Below are 22,732 nucleotides of genomic sequence, written 5' to 3'. Positions count from 1 at the left end.
GACCCCCCACCCCCAACTAAGGATCCTCCCAAAGCGTTCAAGGAGGCGAGCTGCAGCGGTGTCCGGTTGCAGGGTTAGCACAGCAAGGGCAGCGCCCGCTCCAGTAGATGGGATCCACCAGCGGTGCGATGGGCCTCAACACCTCGCAGGGGCATCCCGGGGTCTGCTGTGGGGTTGAGGATCCACTTGGGTTCCGGAGTTAAAATTGAGCAGGGAACACCGGCTTGGCAACACTCAATGGGTGCCTGAAAAGTTGGAGGCACACACACTCTCATTTCAGAGAGCTGGAGACCCCTTTCCTTTGCCGGTGGTTCCCAGTGTTAACTTTAGCATCCCCACCTCCTGCCACCTTAGTCCCAACAGGATAATGGCAGACCAACAATTATATGAAAGCCCTAGGAACCCACGGTGTCTGCCAGGGAGTCCGGGCCATTACAGCTCACAGCCCCAGCCCTCCCTCCTTTCCTTTCCGTCCTCCTGACGCCATCCTTCCCTTGCCTGGTCCTATGCAGACTTCACTGGCATTAAACCTGCCTTGAGTCCGAGATATCACGAACAGCGCGTGGGGCACAGCCATCGGCAGCTCGGACTCCCAGCAGGGGATCCTATGTAGAGCGCACACTGAGTCATTCCTTACTGATCCAGTTTAGACATTTCTATTTTCAATATATTGGATTTCTTTTAAGTCTTTGGGAAAATGTAGAAGAGACCAAATTTCAGTCTGAAATGCGGTGATTTGTCTGTGGCCCAGAACCGATTGAATGAACAGCCAGGAAAACACGAGGCAGAGCTCGCTGGGCGCTGGGCCATTTGTGTTCATTGGTCCACAGGTTCATGCAGTTGCTGTTTACTGAGCACCTGCCATGGGCCAAATACATAGTGCACACTCCTGGGTGGCAGAGTGGAGCAGATGCCTGGAGAGGCCTCTTCCTGGGCCTACTCCGCCCCCAGCCCCCAGCCCCTGCCTGCCTGCCCCATGGTAGTCAGGCCTCAGAGGAATCTGGTGGCAGATCTGCCCCTTAAGAGTGCCCTTGTCTGGGTGGTGGACATCTCAAAAGAAAAGGCAAAGAAGTGGGCAAGTCCACTCGCTCAGAGAAGGGGAGCCCTTTCTGCAGGGATGGGGCAGTCAGTGTCCTGCCACGGGGGTAGGGGGGGTGCGGGGGATGAAGACTGTGGGTCGGGAGGCAGCTGAGTGGCAGTGGTGGGCCCCTGCATCTGCCCGGGCCCCGGGGCCCTCTAGCCGAGTCACTCAGGGCAAGCTCTGCTTTTCCGTGGGTCTCAGGGTCCCTGTCTCTAAGGACAGGGTTAGACTCCCAGAATGCTTCCAGATCTGCCCTCTGTAATGCCAGCTACCAGTTAATGAGGGTCCACTAGGTGCCATGGAATCTGTCCCGTTTCACATAGTAGTCCAAGCAGCATCGTGAGACGGGAACTGAAATGATGCCCATTTCATAAATGAAGAAACTGAAGACTCAGAGATTCTTTGTGGAGACCAGTACTCAGCTGTGTCTGCCTCGGGACCAAGGCCCTAGGCCATCCTGCCCCCACCCATGCTCTGGGCCAGTGGTTCTCAACCTGGCAGTCCACTTAGAATCAGCCACAGAGCTGTGACAAAGCTTGGGTGCCTGGGCCCCATCCCGGAGGAGACTGAAGCAGTTTAGCTGTGGTGAGAGAGCCTGGGGATCTTAGGTTTTCTAAGGGCATCTGATGGGCGGGAAGGCCCCAGGTGTGCAGCCCTGGGGCATCTCTTTTGATGTTCATTTTGCCGTAAGGTCATGACCATTGTTGTGCTAGCAGGTGGCCCCCCGCACATACCTTAGCCCTCCAGCCAGCCAAATGTAAGGGGATGTCAGAGGATTAGCACTGGATGTCCCAGTAAGACTTCAAAGCCAGAAAGAGGTTTCTTTGTGAAAAAGTGCTTCAGGAGAAATGTATCTGGTAAAGCGTTGACCTTTAGGTGATTTCCAAGCCCATCTCTTCCCACACATGATCCTCCACTCTACTCCCTTCCCCTTAACTTGCAGGTCATGGTCATTTATAGGACAGCCACAAATGACTGTATGAAGCCTTGAGAAAGTAATAAATACTGCATTACTAACTTCTTTGCTTTGTACCCAAAGGCTAGGCTTTTATAAATGGCGGGCAGCTCCCCCAAGTGCAGATCACAGATCGGGGCCTTTTCCTGTTGTTTCCTATCTCCCCGACCTGAGGATGCATCTGCACAGAGGCATTTCTTATTTAGATAGCTTTATCCTTTTTTGGGGGGACGGGGGGGGTGATTACAAGTCATTCTGCTAAAAACAAACAAGCAAGAGAAAAATGCAGAGAGTAGAAAGTGAGTTGCCAGTCACCCCCAAGAGATGACTGCTCCAAAGAGTCGCGTGTACATTCTTCCAAGGTGCTCTTGTGGACTCAGCGATGCGTGTGTGTACGCGTGCACGTGTGTGTGTCTGTGTGTACAGATAAATGCAGCCCTGCTATAGTGACTGTTTTATAGGTTGTGTTATCCTCTAATCCTCCAGTGTCTCTCAGACAGCTGCCCAAAAGAATGTGCCAGATCTACTTCATTCCCCCAAAGCTTCTGCTGCTTCCCATTTTCTCACCGCAGCCTGATGCATTTAACCAAGACAGGGAAGCAACCTAAAAGTTCAATGCCTACGTCACGCTTTTCCTTTTTAAAAATCAGGCTATCCGTAGGCAGGTGGGAATTGCAGGTTTCTTAGTGATTTCTCCTTTGCCCTCCAGTGTCTGAGGCCGCCCAGTGCACTCCATGCCTTCTACATAGTTTCGCTGGAAGCTCCTCCAAGTGGGCAGAGAATATCCTTTGCGTGACTTTCTGTAGTGTTTGGTATAGAGACAGCATAATGCCTTATTTGAAACGTAACAAGACAGTCTAAATGAAACACAGCAACAGAAAACAAGCATCATGGTTCTAAAAATAGGCTGTATTGTATAGTTTTGACAACTTTCTAAGTCTTGAAACTGAGAGATGTTTTATCTTGCAAATTTCCTGTTCAATAGCTTTAAAGTGCCAAGCCTTTATAAACATTCCTCTCTCTCTCCCCCTCCCTCTCTCCCTCTCTCCCTCTCTCTCTCCACCCCTCTCCCTCCCTTCCTTCCTCACCCCTCCTTTTCTCTTCCAGCCACAGGGAGCCATTAAGAGGAGACAGGAAGGAGAAAATTTCCAGCTTTCAGGCATGGCCGACGGGGGTTACCCGAATAAAATCAAGAGACCATGCCTTGAAGATGTCACCCTTTCGATGGGCCGGAGTGCCCATCCCAGCACAGCGTGTGCAGAGCTGCAAGTTCCTGCATTACCCATGAACCCTGGCTCTGCGGTGATGGGAGCAGCTGGCCATTCATTACTGCTCGAAACTAACCCCATGAACGGCGGCGTGATGGGCTCACCGTTTGTGGTGCCACCGACTGAGGAAATGGGACTGAAAGGCCCCCCTCTTTCTTACTATGACAAAACCAGCACCGTGCCTGCTGTGGACCAGGAACTTCAAGATCTGCTGGAGGAGCTAACAAAAATTCAAGAACCTTCTCCGAGTGAGCTCGATCTTGAGAAAATCCTGGGGAGCAAGCCGGAAGAGCCGCTGGGCTTGGATCACCCCCCGGCAACCCTAGGCGCGACTCCCAAGCCTGTGGTTCAGATGCCACACTTGGAGAGCCTTGGTTCCAGCAAGGACTTTGCTTTGAGTTGCAGCCAGGCCACTGGGGCGTCGCTTCACATCCCGCCCTCCTCCACGGGGATCAGCTATGTCATTCCCTCCACCAGTAAGCAGATGGTCTCTCCCAGTTCTTCGACAGCACAGGCCAAGAGCCAGGTCCAAGTGACGCTCCCTGCGGCCGCCTTGCCCCCAGTCCCGGTGCCTCAGTGGCATCACTCCCACCAGCTGAAGGCGCTGGCGGCCAGCAAGCAGGGCTCTGGTACGAAGCAGCCTGCCCCCAGCTGGTCCAGCCTGCCTCCCCCCGGCCTCTCCCCGCCTTACTGCCTGGTGCCCTCGCCGCAGCCGCTGCAGCCATTCAGCCCGCAGGGCCTCATGGTGTCCTGCATGTCGTCGAGCAGCCTGCCGGGCAGCGCCCTCCAGGGCTCTCCCAATGCCTTGCTGTCCAGCATGGTACCCAGCAGCAGCAGCAGCGCGGCCCTCGGGCCAGCCATGCCCTATGCTCCCGAGAAGCTCCCCAGCCCCGCGCTCCAGCAGCAGCCGCAGTTCAGCCCGCAGACCTCCATTCTCGCCAACCTGGTGTCCTCCACCATCAAACACCCTCAGGGGCACCTGATGTCCGCTCTGCCCAGCAGCAACCCAGGGCCCGCCACGCCCTATCGCCCGGAAAAGCTGTCCAGCCCGGGCCTGCCGCAGCAGTCCTTCACCCCCCAGTGCCCCCTGCTCCGGAGCCTCGCTCCCACCGGCAGTCCGCTCGGCCCGCAGCCGCCACCGCCGCGGGCCAGTGCCATCTTCAGGCCCATGGCCACCAACTCACCCAAGACCCTGGGCATGATCATGCAGCAGGGGCTGGCCGGCCCGAGCCCGGGGGCCCTGGAGCCTTTTACTTTCAGCAACACCAAGCCCTTGTCACATTTCATGTCTGAGCCGAGCCCCCAGAAGATGCCCTCGGGGCCCGCCACGTCTCGGCAGCCTGAGCTGCTCCACTACCTGCAGCAGCCAACGCCAACGCCAACGCCAACCTCTTCCGCCACAGCCTCGTCCACGGCCACCCTGCAGCTGCAGCAGCAGCCAGACCCTGCTTCGTTCCTTCTGCAGCACGTGACACAGCAGCCTCAGCGCTTTCAGCGGTCGGTGGCCTCGGATTCCATGCCTTCTCTGCCCAGACAGGTAAGCCGATCTCCTCTCTGGTCGCGGCTGTTGGTTTTGGAAATAAGAACCAAGTTTCATGCTATCGCGAGCTGGCTTTGGAGGCAACACTTGACTCTGGAAAACTCTATTTAAGCCAGCTTATTCTGTGCGGTCAAAGCGCAGTATTCATGAGGCCAGGGTTATGGTTTCAGTTCCTGTGCACGTTGCTTAGCTTCCCTGGGAGAAAACTGCACCCACAAGGTGCTGCCAGGGGAAGGAACCAGGACAGACAAGTCAGAATCGCAGGTTCCCTCACCCAGGACCAGTGAAGCCTTCGTAGGATGCAAGGAAATTGCATTGAAGCCTTTAAATCTTCTTCCTGCTGGCATAAGGCTACACACTGAGCCTTCTAGAAGTGCCACAGCCAATGTCTGCTGGGCAGTGGCAGCATGCCGTTCACTCCTGCACCAGATGCGAAGGCAGGTCCTAAATGAAAAGGTCAGAGACATGTCAGGTAGTTACTCTTACCATCTCCATTTTACAGATGAAGAAACTGAGGCTCAGAGTTTTGAAATGACTGGCTCAGAGTCACACAGTTAGCAAGGGGCCGAGCAGAAACTTGAAGGCAGGCAGGCTTGCTCCAGAGCCTGTGCTCTTCTCAGAACCCCCGTGACATCTCTCTCATCTCCTACAGTCTTGTCAGTCACTCAGTTCAGCTACTTCTCCCTGGGTGGTGTCCATCTCAGTTCCCACTTTTCATTGCTCTGACCCCTGCCTGTACTAGTTATCTATGGCTGTGTAACAAATTAGCCTGAAACAGCTGCTTACAACAACAGACGTATACTTCTTCACAGTTTCTGTGGGCCGAACATCCTGGCACAGCTTACTGGGGCCTTCTGGCCCCAAGTCTCACAAGGCAGCAGTCATCTTAAGACTCAACTGGGAAGGACTTGCTTTCCAAACTCACTGCTGTGGTTATCAGCAGGAAGCAGTTCCTTGTGGGTTGTGGGACTGAGGCCTCTGTTCCTCATGAGCTGTTGGCCATAGGCCTCCCTTGGTTCCTTGCCACGTGGGCCTCTTCATAGAGCCTCTCACAACATGGCAGCCGGCTTCATCAGAGTGAGCAAGAGAGAATGTGCCAGCACGAGAGGCAGGAGTCACAGTCTCTATAACGTAGTCTGGAAAGTGACATTGCATCACGTGTGTAGTATTTTGTTCGTTAGACACAAGCATGAAGGTGTGAATACCAGCAGGGGATGATTGGCTGGGGAGGGAGGGTACCAGGAGGCAGGGATCCGTAGGAGCCACGTCAGATGCCTGCCTGCCCCGAAGAGCATCTATCAGGCTTCCTCTTTTCCATTGCTCTCAGGCCTGCCCACGTCAGGCCCTCTTGGTTCTTTGTTCAGACTCGTACAGTTGACTCTTAAACTGGTTGCCTCAATAAACCATCCATTTCTGTAAGCATCACCTCGCTATAACACAGAACTGATCATGTTCACACTTGCTCAGAAGATTCTGGAGGCCCGTAAGCTGGCTCCATCTACCTCCTTACACTCAGTGTCCATTGGGCCCCAAAGTGCTTGCGACTCCCGGTCCACTCTGCGTTCTTGGCCTTGACTCCCACTGTTGCCTGTGTGTGGCCTTCCCCGCGCACCTTTCCTCTCCTGTCCCACCCCTACAGCTCCTAAGGCTCCGGCACCATGCCCCCACCACCCCAGGAAGCTTTTTCCCAACTGTCCTTGGGACTTCCGTCTCCCACTCTGCCTCCTTCTTCTGTAGAAAAGCCAGGGAGGAGGTGGCCATAAAGTGCTTGGCTGGTATTGTGGCCCAAGGGAAGCTCCTCACGGGGGGCTGACCTCTTTTCTGAGGGCCCTGGATGACCGTGGCTGTGGCAGTGCCCAGGGGACAGAGACCGTGTCTTTTTCATCAAGGTCTCATGAAGCATCACCGAGCAGAGTGCTCCGCACCAGGGATCAGTCCTTCGATGGGTGCACCCGTGGGGGTGGCCAGGGTGAGCGCCGGCCCCTGTCTGCAGTTCAGGAGCACTTTGGTTTGATTTTGTTATAGGCTTGTTGCCAGCTGTTTTCGTGGACTTCTGCGGCTGGCTCGGGGCAGCGCCAGCATCGGCACTGGAGCCCTTATCCTAGCAGGCAAGATCCTCAGCCTGGAGCCGTGTCACCATCTAACATTGTGAGCCTTTTTGGTTTCTCTTGTCTTCCATGGGGAACGTTTGTAGCCTGACTGTGTTGCCTCAGAGCCAGAGCAGCTGGCTCACAGAGAGAATCCTTAGTGATGAGGGTCGTGAAAATCACACCCAACCGATACCCTAAGTGGGGCTGGAGAAAGTGTCTGGGACAAAGAGCATGCAGCCAAGCCCCCCGAGGCCAGGTGGGGTCAGGTGGCCTCCGCCAACAGAGGCATGAGGCCGGGCTCCCCAGTGGGAGGCTACTGCTTCCAGGACCTTCCTTCCCAGCCAGCACTGGCCAGTGCCCAGGGACTGAGCATGCCACCCAGTACCTCACCTGCCTTTTCTCGTCTTCGTCCTCAGAGGTGGGGGCTGTGATCATTCTCTTTAAAGCTGAGAAGACTGAGGTACAGAGAAGTCCCCAGAGTTGCCCACAGTCACACAGCAAGTCAGGGCCAGAGCGGGGAGTCTGGGCTACAGAGCCCACGGTCGTAACCCGGCACACAGGGCCCTGCCTCCAGAGCCTTCCGTTCCTGCTTTAACCTCTTAACTGTTGCCTCTTCTACAAAGTGGGTGGGATGATAGGTTGTTTGAGGATTACATGCATTAATTCAGTGCATCTAAAGTACTTCAAACAACCGGGCACAAAACTTGCCAATGAAAGCTTGCTCTCACCGTGACTGACTCCTAGTCCTGAGCCTCCAGATCTGTTTCCTGGGGGCTGAGATGATTCTCAAAACTCGGGCTGTGTCTGGACAGAATACAAGCAGCGCTCTCTGCAGACCGCACGCCTGCTGATGAGGTGGGCTCTTCTTGTTCCAGACCCTGCCTTGCCTCGCCCACCGCAGGCCTGCGGGGCGCCGGGAAGGAGCTGTCTCCGTGCTTTCACACTGGCTCCGCTCTGCTCCCCAGCCCCTGCTCCATGCACGGCATTCTTTTAGCCAAAATGCACTGACCAGGCCTCTAAATGGGCACATCGTAGTTGTCTTAAAGAGTAGTTTCTGAATGTAACATGAGAAACCAGCTCTCAAGTCAGCAGAAACGCCACATGCAAATGTCAATAGGAGCTCATTCTTATTTGCAGACTAGTCTTTCTCAGCTTGGGGGATTTCACTTCACCAGTTACATGAGCGATCCAGTTTCAGTGGACCGCCTGCTTGCACTGAAGGTAAAAGGTAAATGCCATCTGGCCTCAGGGCAGCGGTTCAGCATGGCAAGGGCACTGGAGGCAGACAGACTGGGGTCTAAGTCCGATACCAGCACTGAGGGTGGTGTGCCGGGAGCAATGTCACTTAAGCCCTCTGAGCCTCAGCGGTACATGGGCAAAGGGATGGGCCCCATCTCTCAGGGCCTTGGAAGACAAGAGATGCTGAACCAATGCGGCTCAGAGCCCTGCCCAGCCCACACTCGGCGCCCGTGCAGGGCTAGCTCTGGCTCCCGGTCTTGGATCTAGAACACTTGAGGTCAGACACGGTTCCAAAGTCAGAACTTTGGGGACATTAGAAAGGTAATATGGTGCATATACCAAATATCACACAACCCTCCAGTGGAATCTGGGGCAGCATTTTATAATTTTTGCAGAGAAATATGAATATTTAACTAAGCCCAAGTCAAGTTTTGTCCCCAAATAAATTTTGGCACCAAATTTACAAAAATAAAATAGGCTTTCAGAGCTTTTAGCCTTGAAATCACAGATAAGGGATGTGGACCTAGAATTATTAAGGAGGGGACTGTGGAGTCGTGACACCCAGCCCTGGTGTGTTGAATTTCAGTGGCCCCAAATCTCCTCACTGTATCGCCTACCCTACTCCCAAGGCTGGGTGACCTCTGTCTGTTTTTAATCGAAATGAGGCAAAATGAATTTTATTTCCATAATTCAATGCCCCTTCTCACTGAAAACTATTGAGGATACCTTGGGGTATTGTAAACATCAGGGTTAGGACTTCAATTTGACCATCAGCCACTGGCGGGTGGAACTAACATTTACTCAAAGACAAAAACAGTTCTGTCCAGGAGATGGGACTTGTGTTCTGGAAGAGTCCGGGTAGCAACAGGCAGCAAGAGCACCCTGGGCGCACGTGCATTTACAGAGCTGGGAGTATAGCATTGTGGGGAGGAGGGATGGGGAGGAGGGATGGGGATGGTGGCCAGTTGAAATAAGAACAGAAAAGCCCGAAATCTGATCCTTGAGGCCGGCCTAGGCATGGGGGAAGGGGGCAGCTGCAGAGAAATAGACCAAAGAAGCACGTGATATCGTTTGCACAGATTTTGAGAAGGGCAAGAGCAGGGACACAAGCCTGCCTGGGGGAGGGCTGGACGAAGGCTTGCGTGGGTCTGCTCCGCTTTCTGCTTTTAACGCCAAGCTGCCCATCTCCCGTGCTTAGGCGGCAGTGAGAACCCAGCAGTGGTGGAGGGGCTGGGCCTGGGAGGGGGATCTGGGCACCTCAGTCTCAAGTGGGACCTTGAGAAAGCCCTCTTGTCACCCTCACCCATGGGTCCCTCTTGTCCCTGGGAACTGAGCCTGTGAAGCGCAGCACTCCCAGCACCTGGGCCTGGAGGGAGACAGAACACAGCCAGGGACACTGGGGCCTTGGTCTTGGGTCTTGGCAGGGGGTGGGCCCCGGGGCTGGGCTGGAGGCTGGGATCACTGGGTCCAAATCCCGGCTTTGCCACTTGTTCATTTGGCACGCTCCTTCCCCTCTCTGGGCCTCAGTCTCTCCATCTGTAAAATGGAGGTACTAGTATACCTATCGAATGGGGCTGCTGGGAGGCTTCAACGAGATGAGGTAAAAGTGCTCGGCACCGGGCCTGGCGCACAGTAATGCTCCATAGATGTTAGCTCACTGTTTCGAGAAAGCTCTTGAAACTCAGAACACCAGTTGCTCAGTAGAATGCTCCTCTCCGCTCCCAGAGGAGGGGCTGGGGAGTGCCTTCCAGATGTGGCGTGTCAGGGAGGACATGTGCCAGGTGGCTGAGGAGAGGCCAAGCGGCGGACACAGACCGGTGACCCCAGAAAGGAGCAGAGCAGCCGAGCCCGGCTGCAGCTTCCCGAGCACCCCGGCCAGTGGGGAGGGAAGAGTGCTGGCCGTTCTCCCTCCAGGCATGGACGACAGCGTTGCTGGGAGCCATGCAGGGGCTGCAGCATTCCCGCGTGGGTGCTGAGTGACACACGGACCCCAGGGCGACTTCAGGTGGGCAGAGGAGCTGCCCAAATATGCCCGCAGCCAGCTGGGCCCCAACCCCGCCGCTTGCAGCAGGCAGAGGGCTGCTTGCACTTTCTAGATCCAGAGGGCCTGCTGCTGGTGGGTAGAGAGAACGAATGGAGGGCAAGTGAGGGCCAGAAACGCTAGTTCATCGTGGTCACTGGCATTGGGGGATGGGCACTCCTCCTCTGCCTTTTTTTTTTTTTTTTTGGACCTTTGCCCAAACTGGACCCCAGATGGATGCCCTCCCCTTCTCTCCTCTCCCCCCTGTCCACCGCTCACTCCCACCCCCAGTGCCTCCGAAAAGCACCTCTGCGGAAACTCAAGGTTCCTTTTGGTTTGGATTTCCAAGGTTGGACTCGGCTGCTCAGTAGAGCAGAGCCTGGAATTACTGCTGTCTCGATTAGGCTTGCAAATTAAAATCTTTCCCTTCACACCGTGACCTCCCACTGAAAACCAAAATGATAAAATCAGGTGAGTTAGACCGAGAGAATTCCCTATTCTCGTCAAAGTTACATGGGCTCCATTTTCCACTGGAAGAGGAGTCAGGAGACATGGTGGCCAGTGAGTCTGCTCTCAGCCTCAGAATCGTTCACAACCCTTTAAAAGCAAGTGATCACTCTCTTGCCAAGATATTCAGCCCCCTTGGAATGAGATGTACCACAAATTATCAAGGAAAGGCCTGTGACCTTGGACTTGCAAGTCCTTTCCCCTGCTTCCCTTAATTCTTCTACTCTTTTGAGGCTAAGAGGCGGGGCAGGACGGCACTGCTCCCCGTGTTATGACAAAAGTGTCTTTGCCTTAGTCTTTTACTAATTCTGGTGAGAAGCATCACAGATTTCATTTCAAAGGTTAATCCTGCTGAAATGCAAGAGCTGAGGCCTCTGGGGGAAGCTCTGGGCTGCACTAAGGAAGGAGCCAGGCAGGCAAGTCAGATTTCAAAGAGCCCACGTGTCCGAGCTCGGGCCTCGCCCTGCTTGCATCTTCTCTACCAGACATGAGGACGTTTTCCTCAGTAAGCATCTTTATTTTGTATTTAAGCACGATCGTACATACAAGCTTAGTTTTTCCTTTCTTTTTTTAAATTGGACAGCAAAGAACTATTTAGTTTGGGAAAACATTTTTTAGCTGCTTTCAGAGGAAATGTAATTAGATGCAATGTACAGTAAGCCCCCTACATACAAACCTTCAAGTTGCAAACTTTGAAAGATGCGAACGTGCCTCCCCCGTATGCCAGCTGTTGTACTGGACTACTGTACTTTTCAAGGTACTGTACTATAAGATTAAAAATGTTTTCTTTATTTTTTGTGTTTGTTTTTTATATATTATTTGTGTGAAAAGCATTATAAACCTATTACAATAAGTACAGTACTGTATAGCCAACTGTGTTAGCTGGGTACCTAGGCTAACTTTGTTAGACTGACAAACAAATTGGACTTACGAACAAGCTCTGGGAAGGGAACTTGTTCATATGTAGGGGCTTACTGTAATATACATTCTGATGATGTAGGGACTGACATCTCCATGTTGAATAAGTTTTGTTTTAACCACTCTGAATTGCCAGGAAATGAAAATGCATTCAGGAAAACGCAGGCTCAGAACTTGGTACTAATGTTAGCAAGAATCAGATTTTTTTCAGTTTCTTTTTTAGTTTTTAAGTACCATTAATGATCTTCCACCTCAAAGCTATGTCCCTTTTCCAAAAAGCGGAAATTTTAAATGAGCTGCTTATCAAATGCTAACCTTTTAAACACCAAGCTTTTTCTTTGTTGGAAGCTGAAGAATGAGTGACATGTCACGTTGCAATGAGGCAGCATTACTTTTTGCCCCTGGAGTAATGATCCATCACTCAGTGAGGTCAACACCAAATTTTTTTAAATTAATTATTTATTTTTTTGGCTGCATTGGGTCTTCGTTGCTGCGCGCGGGCTTTCTCTAGTTGTGGCCGGGCTCTCTCTAGTTGTGGCGAGCCGGGGCTACTCTTCATTGCAGTGCACTGGCTTCTCATTGTGGTGGCTTCTCTTGTTGCGGAGCACGGGTTCTAGGCGCATGGGCTTCAGTAGTTGCGGTGCATGGGCTCAGTAGTTGTGGCTCACGGGCTCTAGAGCACAGGCTCAGTAGTTGTGGCACACAGGCTTAGTTGCTTGGAGGCATATGGGATCTGCCCGGCCCAGGGATCAAACCCGTGTCCCCTACGTTGGCAGGTAGATTCTTAACCACTGCACCACCAGGGAAGTCCTCAACACCGAAATTTACTGGGATGCAAAAGGCCCCTCAATTCAGATGCTTCCTTACTGATGATCACTAGCCTTAATTTTTTTTTTAAGCTCTTGATTGGAATATAATTGCTTTACACTGTCGTGCCAGTTTTTGAGCTACACCAAAGTGAATCAGCTGTATTTATGCATATATCCCCATATCCCCTCCCTCCCACGACTCCCTCCCACCCTCCCTATCCCAGCCCTCTAAGGCATCACCCATCATCAAGTTTATCTCCCTATGTTGTGCATCAACTTCCCACTAGCTATCTATTTTACATTTGGTAGTGTATATATGTCAATGCTACTCTCTCACTTCATCCCGGCTTCCCCTTCGCACCGCCCCCCCACCCCATCTGCCCCTTGTCCTCAAGTCTGTTCTCTACATCTGCATCTTTATTCTTGCCCTGTCACTGGGTTCATCAGTACCATTTTTTTCGATTCCATATATATGAGTTAGCATATGGTATTTGTTTTTCTCTTTCTGGCTTACTTCACTCTGTATGACAGACTCTAGGTCCATCCACCTCATTACAAATAACTCAATTTCATTCTTTTTTATGGCTGAGTAATATTCCATTGTATATATGTGCCACATCTTCTTTATCCATTCATCTGTGGATGGGCATTTAGGTTGCTTCCACGTCCTGGCTAGTGTAAATAGTGCTGCAGTGAACACTGTGGTGCATGTTTCTTTTTGGTTTATGGTTTTCTCTGGGTATATGCCCAGGAGTGGGATTGCTGGGTCATATGGTAGTTCCACTTTGACTCATGAAAGCTGGAAGGGCAACCATTTTCAGAAACCTCCTGTGAAGTTTTTGTTTGGCTTTTTATTTATTCCTTTTGTCTTAACATACCTGAAAAGGAACATTGAACTTCGCTAAAGTTGGGGTGCCCAAAATGAGACGTTTTAAAAATGAAGTATGTAAATCATTTTGTACTAAGTTTGTTGAAACAACCTGCATATTTGTCACTGTAAAGCAAGGAAAGGAATCTGATTTTAGTTTTCAAACGGTTGAAGAGGACAGAAATAAATCATTGTATTGTGTTCCTTTAAACTGTAAGTCCTTATGAATATCTACAAACCCAAGATGTAGACCACCTCACGGAGAGGCCATCCACTTCCACACATAAAACAGGTTTGAAAGTGAAGTGTTCAGCTACTGTTATGACCCCCATTGAAAAGCTGGCAAAATAGAAAAGATGTCTAGGGCAGATGGAGGGTCACAGTGGATTTGCGCCTTTCAGCTGTGGCCCTAACGCCTACAGCCAGCATTGTCGCGGAGTGCAGGACGTCGCCAGAGGAGCAATGCGGGTCTGAGATGTGACCCTCCAGGCGAGCAAGGGGTGTGTCCTTAGGAGGCTCCACTGCATCCCTGCCCCTCCTTCCTGCGCCCTTCCCAGCTCTCTGAAATCCATGAAATCCATGTGCCCCATAGCACAAATTTATGGAAACCTCTCCTGAGCCCGTTTGTACTTCAGCCTCTCTGTCCCTTGAAGGTTGTCAAATCCCACAACCTGGGCCTGCTGGGCAAAGCAACGGTGTTTGTATGCTCCGGCCTGGAGGCTTCCGCGCTTGAAGGGGGCAGCGGGTGGCAGAACACTGCCTGCGGTGAAAGCAACCCATCCCACCCCACCCCCAGAGAAAGAGTTTCTGCTTCTGTGTAACGAGTTGAAAACCTTAGGTTTTGGTTTGATGTCATGAATTTGGCCCACAATGACAAGTGCCGCTTTGTCTAACTGGGCTTTGTTGTTGTTGGATAAGGGCTTATCATGTCAGCTCCTCCCATCAAAAGCAGGGAGGTTGTTGAAAGCTAAAAGCAGCATAAAGGTCCAAAGAGATCACATGTCCACCCCAGGCCCACGTTCGTGGTGGTCCTGAGAGCCCGCACAGTGCCCGGAGCAGAGCCTTCCCTGGCTCCTGACTCCCAGTGGAGTAACAGTTTCTAAGACAGAGAGTCGAAGAAAGGGGCAGCATTTCTCCATTTCGTCCATCCTTTGGTCCTTCTCCCCATGTGAACTGAGTTTCGTGTTAGATTAGAAAGTGGGCATCATGGAGTCACACAGGGCCCGTAGGCCTTGACTCAGTGATGGAGAGCTAGGTGCACAGGAAAAGGGGAACTAGGCAGTCCAGGAAAAGATCAGGAAGGCCTGGCCTAAACGTGACCTTGAAGGCCTGACAGATGCATAGCCCTACTTCATCAGAAATTACTCCAACTCTTGCTTTGCTTTTCGGAGCTTTGGATTTGAAGCTAAATGCAGAGGTTCTAGCTGGACTTTCCCCCTGTAGCATGCTACAGTGTTTGGCCATTTTTGAGCAGAGGAAGTGAGCAGAGTTGTGGGGACTCGACTTTTCTGCAGGCCCATGTCTGGGTGGCACGTGAAGAGAATTTGCCAAGCCATCTGACTCAGGAGGCCAGTAGATGAAGGTGAGCTTCTTAGTCACAATTTTGAGTAATAATCATTTATTTCCATGTGACAAAGCTTTGAAAGGTGTGGGAGGCCCCCAACCACCCTTGAATGGGAATAAGTGGGAACAATTCCATGACCTTTCTATTGGACAACCCTTTGAAAGATGAGCTCTAGAAAATGCAAACAGGCAAAGCTCTCAAATATGGCTTTCTAGTTTCATGTCATCAAAAAACAAAATCTTGACACCCAGTAGGATGGCTATTGCTTTTTCAAAAAACTAGAAAAAAACAAGTGTCGGTGAGATATGGAGAAACTGGAAACCATGTGCACTGTTAGTAGGCACGTAAAATGGTACAGCCACTGTGGAAAACAGTAGGGCAGTTCCTCAAAAAATTAAACATGGAATTACCATATGACCAAACAATTCCATTCCTGGGTGTATACCCAGAAGAATTGAAAGCAGGGTCTTGAACAGATATCTGTTCACCAGTGTTCATAGCAACATTTTCACAATGTCCTAAAGGTAGAAGCAACCAAAGTGTCCACAGAGAGAAGAGTGCATGAATAATATGTGGTCCATCCACACAATGGAGTATTATTCAGCCTTAAAAAGGAAGGAAATTCTGACACCTGCTACAACACGGAGGAACCTTGAAGACACTATGCTAAGTGAAATCAGCCAATCACAAAAGGACAAATACTGGATCATTCCACTAATATAAGGGACCTAGGAGTCAGATTCTTAGAGACAGAAGGCAGAGTGGTCCTTGCCTGGGGCTGGGGCTGGGGCTGGGGGATTGGGACTTAATGTCTAATGGGGACAGAGTTTCAGTTTGGGAAGATGAAAAAGTCCTGGAGATGGTTGCTGGGGATGGTTGCTCAACACTGTGAGTGTACTTAATGCCACGGAAGTATGCACTTAAAACGGTCAGTTTAACAGCAATAAGAAAAGAAAAGAAAAAACTGAAAATTTAAAACATGCTAATCCTCTCCTTGTCAAGGCAGTATTTTATTTTCAGTAATATCAGTGTGTGATGTTGAGGTGGCAGCAGCTGAGCTGCCTGTCTTCCGTCATGGAGAGGAGAGTACTGACTACATGGGTACCCATGGTTCTGTGCGGGCCGGCTGCGCTTCCTGGATGTCTCAGTGACGTGCGTGCATGTTACACGCGTGGCATAGGGTTCCTGGGCATAGCTAACGCTTAGAAAGAACTTTCATGATAAATTGATCACAACTTCTGTCCTTTTCTGGGCATTTTAGAGGAATGGCAACATGTGGTTGGGGGAACAAAGGAGTGATATAGACAGAAAGGGACATTGTATCTGCTCTGGAATGGGGTGAGAAAGGCCACTGGCTTCATGGGTTCTCTGGTGCATCCGCAAGCCTGGAAACGCTAGGCCGTCTCCCAGTTTGTAGATTAGTACAGCGATGCTAGGGAGTCGCTTTCCGTGCACAGTGTCTCTCTGCAGCAAGTACTAGGCCCTGGGGTAGAATTCTAGAAAAGGTTAAGGATTTTGGCTACAGTGAGAACCAGCTTTGACACTGACACACAAAGTGGGAAACAAGAGCCTCTAATCATTGGGAAGTCGATACATCTGGTCACTGTGTCCCCACTCATACCCCAGTTCTCAGGACCTTGAGTTTCTGCCTTGCAGGGCCTGGCGATGTCCACTTTTTAATCAGAGTCATTGTATCTTGCCTGTGCTCCCATTTGAGAGCAGATTCCTCAGGCACGTGATGTCTTCTCTAGCTCTGTAAACGTGAACAAATGAGTGGAAGAAGGCACGCAAGAATGAACCTATAAATGAGTTGCGTCTGCTGGCCTCTGAGAATTAAGCGCCTGAGACTATTTTGAGTGTTTTAGAGTAATTATTGGTAGAAACCCCCAACCTTCGATGCCCAGGAGGCTGATGAACTCTGATTCTTGTGTTGGGCTGAAGGAAGAACTCTGCCTCTACACAGAGGGTCCCCACCCCCTGACAGTGACTGTGAGACATTTTCTGGTCCAGTTGGGGCTCTTGTCTGCCTACAACACTAGGGCGGACACTTGCCTACAGTTCTGCAGTGCACTATCTGAATTCATGTGATTTCTTCAACCTCCAACAAATAACACAGTCTTGGACCTCCAGGGGTCATTTACACTGGTTGTTCTATTGTGGTGGTAGTGGTTGTTCCGTGCATTTTAGAAGGACAGAACAAGACCTCTGGCTGCTATTTCACATACCACAGTCATAGCGGCACATGATATAAGCAAAGAAAAAAAAAGCCGGCTTAGAAATTCAGGCCACTCATTCCATTGCTCTTTCCCCAGATTGGTTTCTGCCATTCTAGGGGGCACTTATTCCTAACACAACCCAAGCAATGTCAGTTTTGAAGGCGGCTCCGCGTCTGTTCTTGTCCTGTCAGACTTTACATGTTAACTTCTAAGAGCACTTGGTTGTATTTCAGTGAGCTTTCCCCATTGGTTTAGAAGAATTAAAAGGTTTTTTTTCTAGCTCATGAGCACAGATTTTTATATTCGTTGTGGAATTGATCTTTGGGGGGTTTCGTTTTGATTTGTTTTTGCTATTTTGACAACTATATTGTTAGCTTCTTTTATTTGCTTCATTCACTTTTCCTTTGGAAGTGTCTTGTTTAGCAGAATAATTACATCATAGAGATTCCTTCCTGTCACCCTCCAGAAAGATCTCCTGATTTCCCCTATTGCTATAATTAGCCGTTATAGTTCGAGATTGGTACAGATCAGAGTAGCAGAATGGGGTTGAAAAGAGCAGCGTCTGGCAATGGCCTTCACCCTGTCAATTCCCTCTGAACTCATAGAGATCCAGCATCATATAGATCTGTTCTGCCTGGCTCTGGCTCTTTCCACAGCAGCCGGTGGATGCTACCACTCTTCCAAGGGCTTTAGTTATCCTGCCCGCACTGCGAAAGGCAGGATTGTAACAGAGGACCCATCCTTTGATGAAACTATGTCAGTTGGCTTTTGGAATAACGGCATGGCCTCCAGAACTGACCAGACTCTGCTGCAAGCAGCAAATCTGCTTATGACTTGTCAGAGCTAGATTGACATCCTGTTTAGAGTTTAGAATCCTTCTCTATATGCCCTATTTTTTAAACAAATTACAAAATCTTGAGGTTGATCAACATTGTAGTCCAGTATGCTCTCTGAGACTTCAGAGCCCTTCAGAGATTTGAAGACCAGTGGCAGGTTCCCACTGAGTCTTCCCTCCTGTCCCCAATTCTTTGCCGCTATCTTGGCTGTTTGCCTCTGAACTGAGCACAGGGCATTGGAGTGAGGCCCTCTGGGTGGGTAAGGCTTTACTGGACCGACTCAAATGCTCTAGGGGCATCAGCCCCGAACAAAGGAGAGCAGGAGGGTCACTCCCCTTGTCCCCAACAAGGCCGCTTCATTCCTGCTCCCCCATCTCACCTGCCATGGCGGTGGCTACACCCCCATCTGCCCTGCCCAAGGTCATTGCCCAGGCGATTCCAACTTGTGACTACCCTTTCCAGAAGAGCTTCCTGAAACCCAGCCCTTGATTCATATCTATTTCAAACTCTTCAGTAGATAAAGGGTTGTGGGGGTTTTTTGGCAGTCCTTTTTTTTTAAATTGAAATACAGTTGATTTACAATGTTGTGGTAGTGTCGGGTATACAGCAAAGTGATTCATATATATATATATATATATATATATATATGTGTGTATATATATATATTCAGATTCTTTTCCATTATAGGTTATTATAGGATATTGAATATAGTTCCCTGTGCTATATAGTAGGTCCTTGTTGTTTATTTTATATCCCTTAGTGTATATATATCTGTTAATTGATAAAGTTTTGATATAATATTGGACTAGGGCTGAAAAAGAGAACGAACCCTCCTAGAGCTATCAGCATCCGAGTCTGAAATCAAATCTCGGCTTTCTGGTATGTTCTTGGACTTTTCAAGGGATTTAAAAATTTAGGAGCTCAGTGCCAATGATTGCTTTTAGGAGCTAGCACTGCTTATTCGTTCTAGATGAATTCCAGTTTGGATTGTCAATTATTTTCTTCACAGAAACCCACAAAGTACATATTCGAGTTTGCATCCGAATTGAATTTGATCCAAGAATTCTTAATGTTGTTAAGCTAGATTATTGCTGCTAAAACATGGATCACATTCAACTAATGCAAAATAGAGTATTTAAGAGCTTGAGTACCACACTTGAGATCTGAGTGAAGAGCCCAAGATTGCAATCTGGGGTCCACACTTGATGCATTTGCTGGACCACGTACAGACAGCTTAGGCATGTGAGAATGCTCTTTAGATGAACTGACCCGTGGATAAAGGAAGATGACTCCAGGCTGGGCAGGGTTCCACAGGCCCCAGGCTTCATTGTTAGAGATGGGCTGTCCTCCAGCACGAGGCTGGAGGTGTGATGCAGACCTCATGAAGGCCTGAGGGGCCTGGCTAGGTTAGGACATAGTTGCAAGTAGCAGAAAAGCGAGTTCCCACTGGCTTCAACAATAAAGGGAACTGACTGAGTCCTGTAAGTGGAAGTCCAGCGCTTGGACACACTTCGGGTAGTGTCACAGAAGATGCTGTTTTCTCCCTGCTCTCATCCGGCCTTATATAGCATCTTATATAGCATCAGCTTCACCCTCAGGCAGGCTCCCCCTTGTGGGCACACGATAGCCCTCAGCAACTCCAGGGCCTACAAGCTTCCTCCTGCCTTCATCCAGCGGGGCAGAAGAGAGAGTTGCTTCTTCAAGCTTTGTCAGAAGAGCAAGGAAGCCTCTTTCCCAGAAGCCCCCTGGCACTTTGGGCACAGTGGCCTGAATGCCTCACGTGCCTACTATGCTGCCCTGTGCCCCGCCTCTACAACCCCGGGTGGCACCAGTTTCCCCAAAACACGTGGGCAGCATGGGCAAGTGAGGCTGCCTGAATGGAAACTTTGGAAGGCCCCAAGAGCGGGGGACTAGATGCTATACTTGACCCCTTTGGCCATCCACAGTCATACCCTCCCTCCTTCCCCTCCCTAGATGTTCAGTCCTCCAGAAAACCTATTTGCTCCCTCCCCAAAGGGGTTCAGTTCCAATCTAGAAACTCCCAATAATGTGCCATCCTCTCAGTTTGGTCTGAGTGTAGCTCCTCGTGTTCCTGGTACCCCTGGCCATCACACTCACCTTGGCAGAGAAAGAGCAGAAGTGCAGGACAGAAGAAAAAAAAAAACCAGTTCCCATTTGGAAAGGGGAAGTTGGGAAGCAACACACAGTAGTCACTGGCCCAGCATCCACGTCACATCCCACTGGACAGGGGTAGCAAGGTTGAACCTGGGCTCAAGGTTTCCTTGCTTCTCTGAGCCTCAGTCTCCTCTTCTGTATGATGAGAGGGTCGAATTAAAGCCCTGGTTCTTTCTTGAGTGTGTCCTGGAGGGTTTGTGAAAGTACAGAGTACTGAGCTCTACCTCCAAAGTTTCTGGTTCAGTAGCTCTGGGTGGTACCCAGAAACATGCATTTCTAACAGGTTGCCAGAAGCTGCTGCTGGCCCCACGACCCCCACTTTGAGAACCTCTGGTGTAGATGAGGCTTTTGTGATTCTGACATTTGGGACTCAGCTTTTTCTTAGTTATCTCTTCTGCTCTACAATGATTTACAACAGATTGTTTTATAAATGGGACACACCCTATTCTACCATGTGAACAGCTAAAAACATCTCAGAGCCCCAGCTTTGGTTTGTAATCTAATTTTCAGCAAATGGGATTAGGGCTTCAGGAAAGCCAACAACTTTCTTGAATTTAACAAGTTAGGAGTAGAAATATGAAGACTGTTCATCCATCTTCTCCTCCCCCATCCACTGTAGCACGGTGCTCTGTGGGTTGACTCTGTGTGACTCCAAAAAGCAGCCCCTTTTCCAGGGAGAACCTGGATCATTAAGCCTCATTTTGCAAGCATTCTCCCTACATAATCTGGGTATCCATCAGGTCTTGGAATAGGAGTGGCCCTGCGTGAAGCTGTGATGTAGATAAAGTTGATCTGAGAACTTTGCCAGTGTTCTGCCCAGGACCTCTCACGTGGACATCTCTTTGTCCTTCAGGTCACAGCTTAAAGTTCAGTTCCCCTAAGATGCCTCCTCTAATCAGCCCCTCATCCCAACCAGGCTGGGCTCTCCTGTTATTTGTTCTCTGCGGTGTTCCCGTATAGCACTTACCACCTTTGTTACAAATCCCGTTTAAGTGCGTCTCCATTATATGAACATGCCGGCTCTAAAAGGGCAACACCATCTCCGCCTTGTCCACCAGTGTTATCACAGCACAGAGCCTGGATCCTGGTGGGTGCTAAGTCAATATGTGTTGCACAAATGCTATAAAAGGCAGACTGTGAACAGATTCCAGCCACCATATTTTATTACAATGGGGAGCTATCGGGCAATCTATACTATACATTCTACTAGGTACTATACATTCTACTTTGTTCTTCTAAAGGAACAAAATGGACAAGCCCTCAGAAGAAACAAACACACTGATAGAGAGCCTCTGCGTCCATGGCAACTGCAGCCAAACCTTTCATACCCCTCCTGCCTTCTCTCTGGGAAACTGGTACCTGGGAACTAGGTGTCTCCCTACCAGGCACCCTGGGCCTCTTCTCTCCAGACAGCGGCTTCCTGAACACCCAGCTCCACCCCTCCCACACCCATAGTTTGGAGGTAGGCATTTGGGTGAAGGCAGTGGAAGCCCCTGCAGCTCACAGCAGGGCTTAGCGACCTGGTCTGGGTGAAGCTCGCTTTTTCCCCCTGGGGAGGTGCAGGTCTAGGGAGGCCCTGAAATGCCTGGCCCTGAGTAACAGTCTGAGTCTCCTGACTCCTGGCTCAGTCTCTGGGCTCACAAATTCTGCATCTTGAAGCAGACAGGTGGCTTCAAATCTAGGAATGAGATATGAACTTCGTATACTCTTTATCCCCAATGCTGTAATTCTCTACTATTAAATATAATTTTATAATAAAATTAAACCAAACTTGAAAATTCTTTATTTAGAGAAGGCAGATTATTTCTTACAGATGAAGTCTACGAAATGACTAGAAGTATAACCTGCAGATGTTGACTTTGAAGGCTGTGCCTGCATTTAATGTCACCGATGTATCCATGCTTATTGCATGAGCGCATATCAAAAAAGATACCTGTCTGCCCAGGCAGAGCAGTCAGTCATACTTGTGCTTCCCTTTCTAGTTCCCAGAGCTAGCCCTTCTTTTATGAACAGAGAGATGCAGAAATTCTCAACAAGACCCTAGCAAACCAAACCCACTGACATATGTATGAAAAGGATTATGTACCGTAACCAAGTGGGATTTATCTCAGGAATGGAGGCTGCTTCAACCTAACCCAATCAATCAATGTGATAAACAATATTAACAGAACAAAGGATGAAAACCAAATCACATGATCATCTCAATAGACACAAAAGGGAAAGGGACTTTCTTAAGCTCATAAGATGAACGGCAAAGCCCAGACTAAACTCAGGTCACCTGACTTCCGGGCCAGAGCTCTTAATAGTAGTGGGGGTGGGGATGGAGGGTGGAACTAGCCCTGCAAGTGCATGTGCTGCACTGAGGCCCATATCAAGGACTTGCCTCTTGTCCTTTCATCCTGTCCCCACAGCCCCTGGCAGTGGGCACCATGTCATCCCTACCTACTGCATAAGGAGGTCGAGGCTGAGAGAGATAAGATGACTTACCTGAGGCCACCAGGCTGCCAAGCACATGAATAAGCTAAGCCTAGAGCTCAGGTCTCCTGCCTCCCACTCTGGAACTTTCCCTTGCCCTTCACTGCTCTCCTCGTTGATTGGTGCCAGTAGATTAACCCGGATCCATTAGTTTTCAGCTCACCTACTGCC

At 50.1% G+C, this 22,732-nt stretch overlaps 1 protein-coding gene across 4 annotated transcripts in view; it reads left to right on the top strand.

Annotated features, from left to right (window-relative positions):
• MAMLD1 (mastermind like domain containing 1) overlaps positions 1-22,732 on the top strand; it is a 115,485-nt gene that overhangs the window by 75,383 nt on the left and 17,370 nt on the right. For 3 of the 4 annotated variants that reach the window (XM_057719416.1, XM_057719417.1, XM_057719415.1), the window contains 2 exons: positions 3,144-4,841; positions 6,870-6,992. In XM_057719416.1, the coding sequence (XP_057575399.1) occupies positions 3,144-4,841; positions 6,870-6,992 (1,821 nt within the window). The remainder of the gene's footprint in view (positions 1-3,143; positions 4,842-6,869; positions 6,993-22,732) is intronic. The other variant, XM_057719418.1, reaches the window with a different exon arrangement.

This window comes from Hippopotamus amphibius, chromosome X (genome assembly GCF_030028045.1).
Source record: "Hippopotamus amphibius kiboko isolate mHipAmp2 chromosome X, mHipAmp2.hap2, whole genome shotgun sequence".
Lineage (NCBI taxonomy): Eukaryota > Metazoa > Chordata > Mammalia > Artiodactyla > Hippopotamidae > Hippopotamus > Hippopotamus amphibius.
This window is presented reverse-complemented; position numbering and strand designations above follow the sequence as displayed.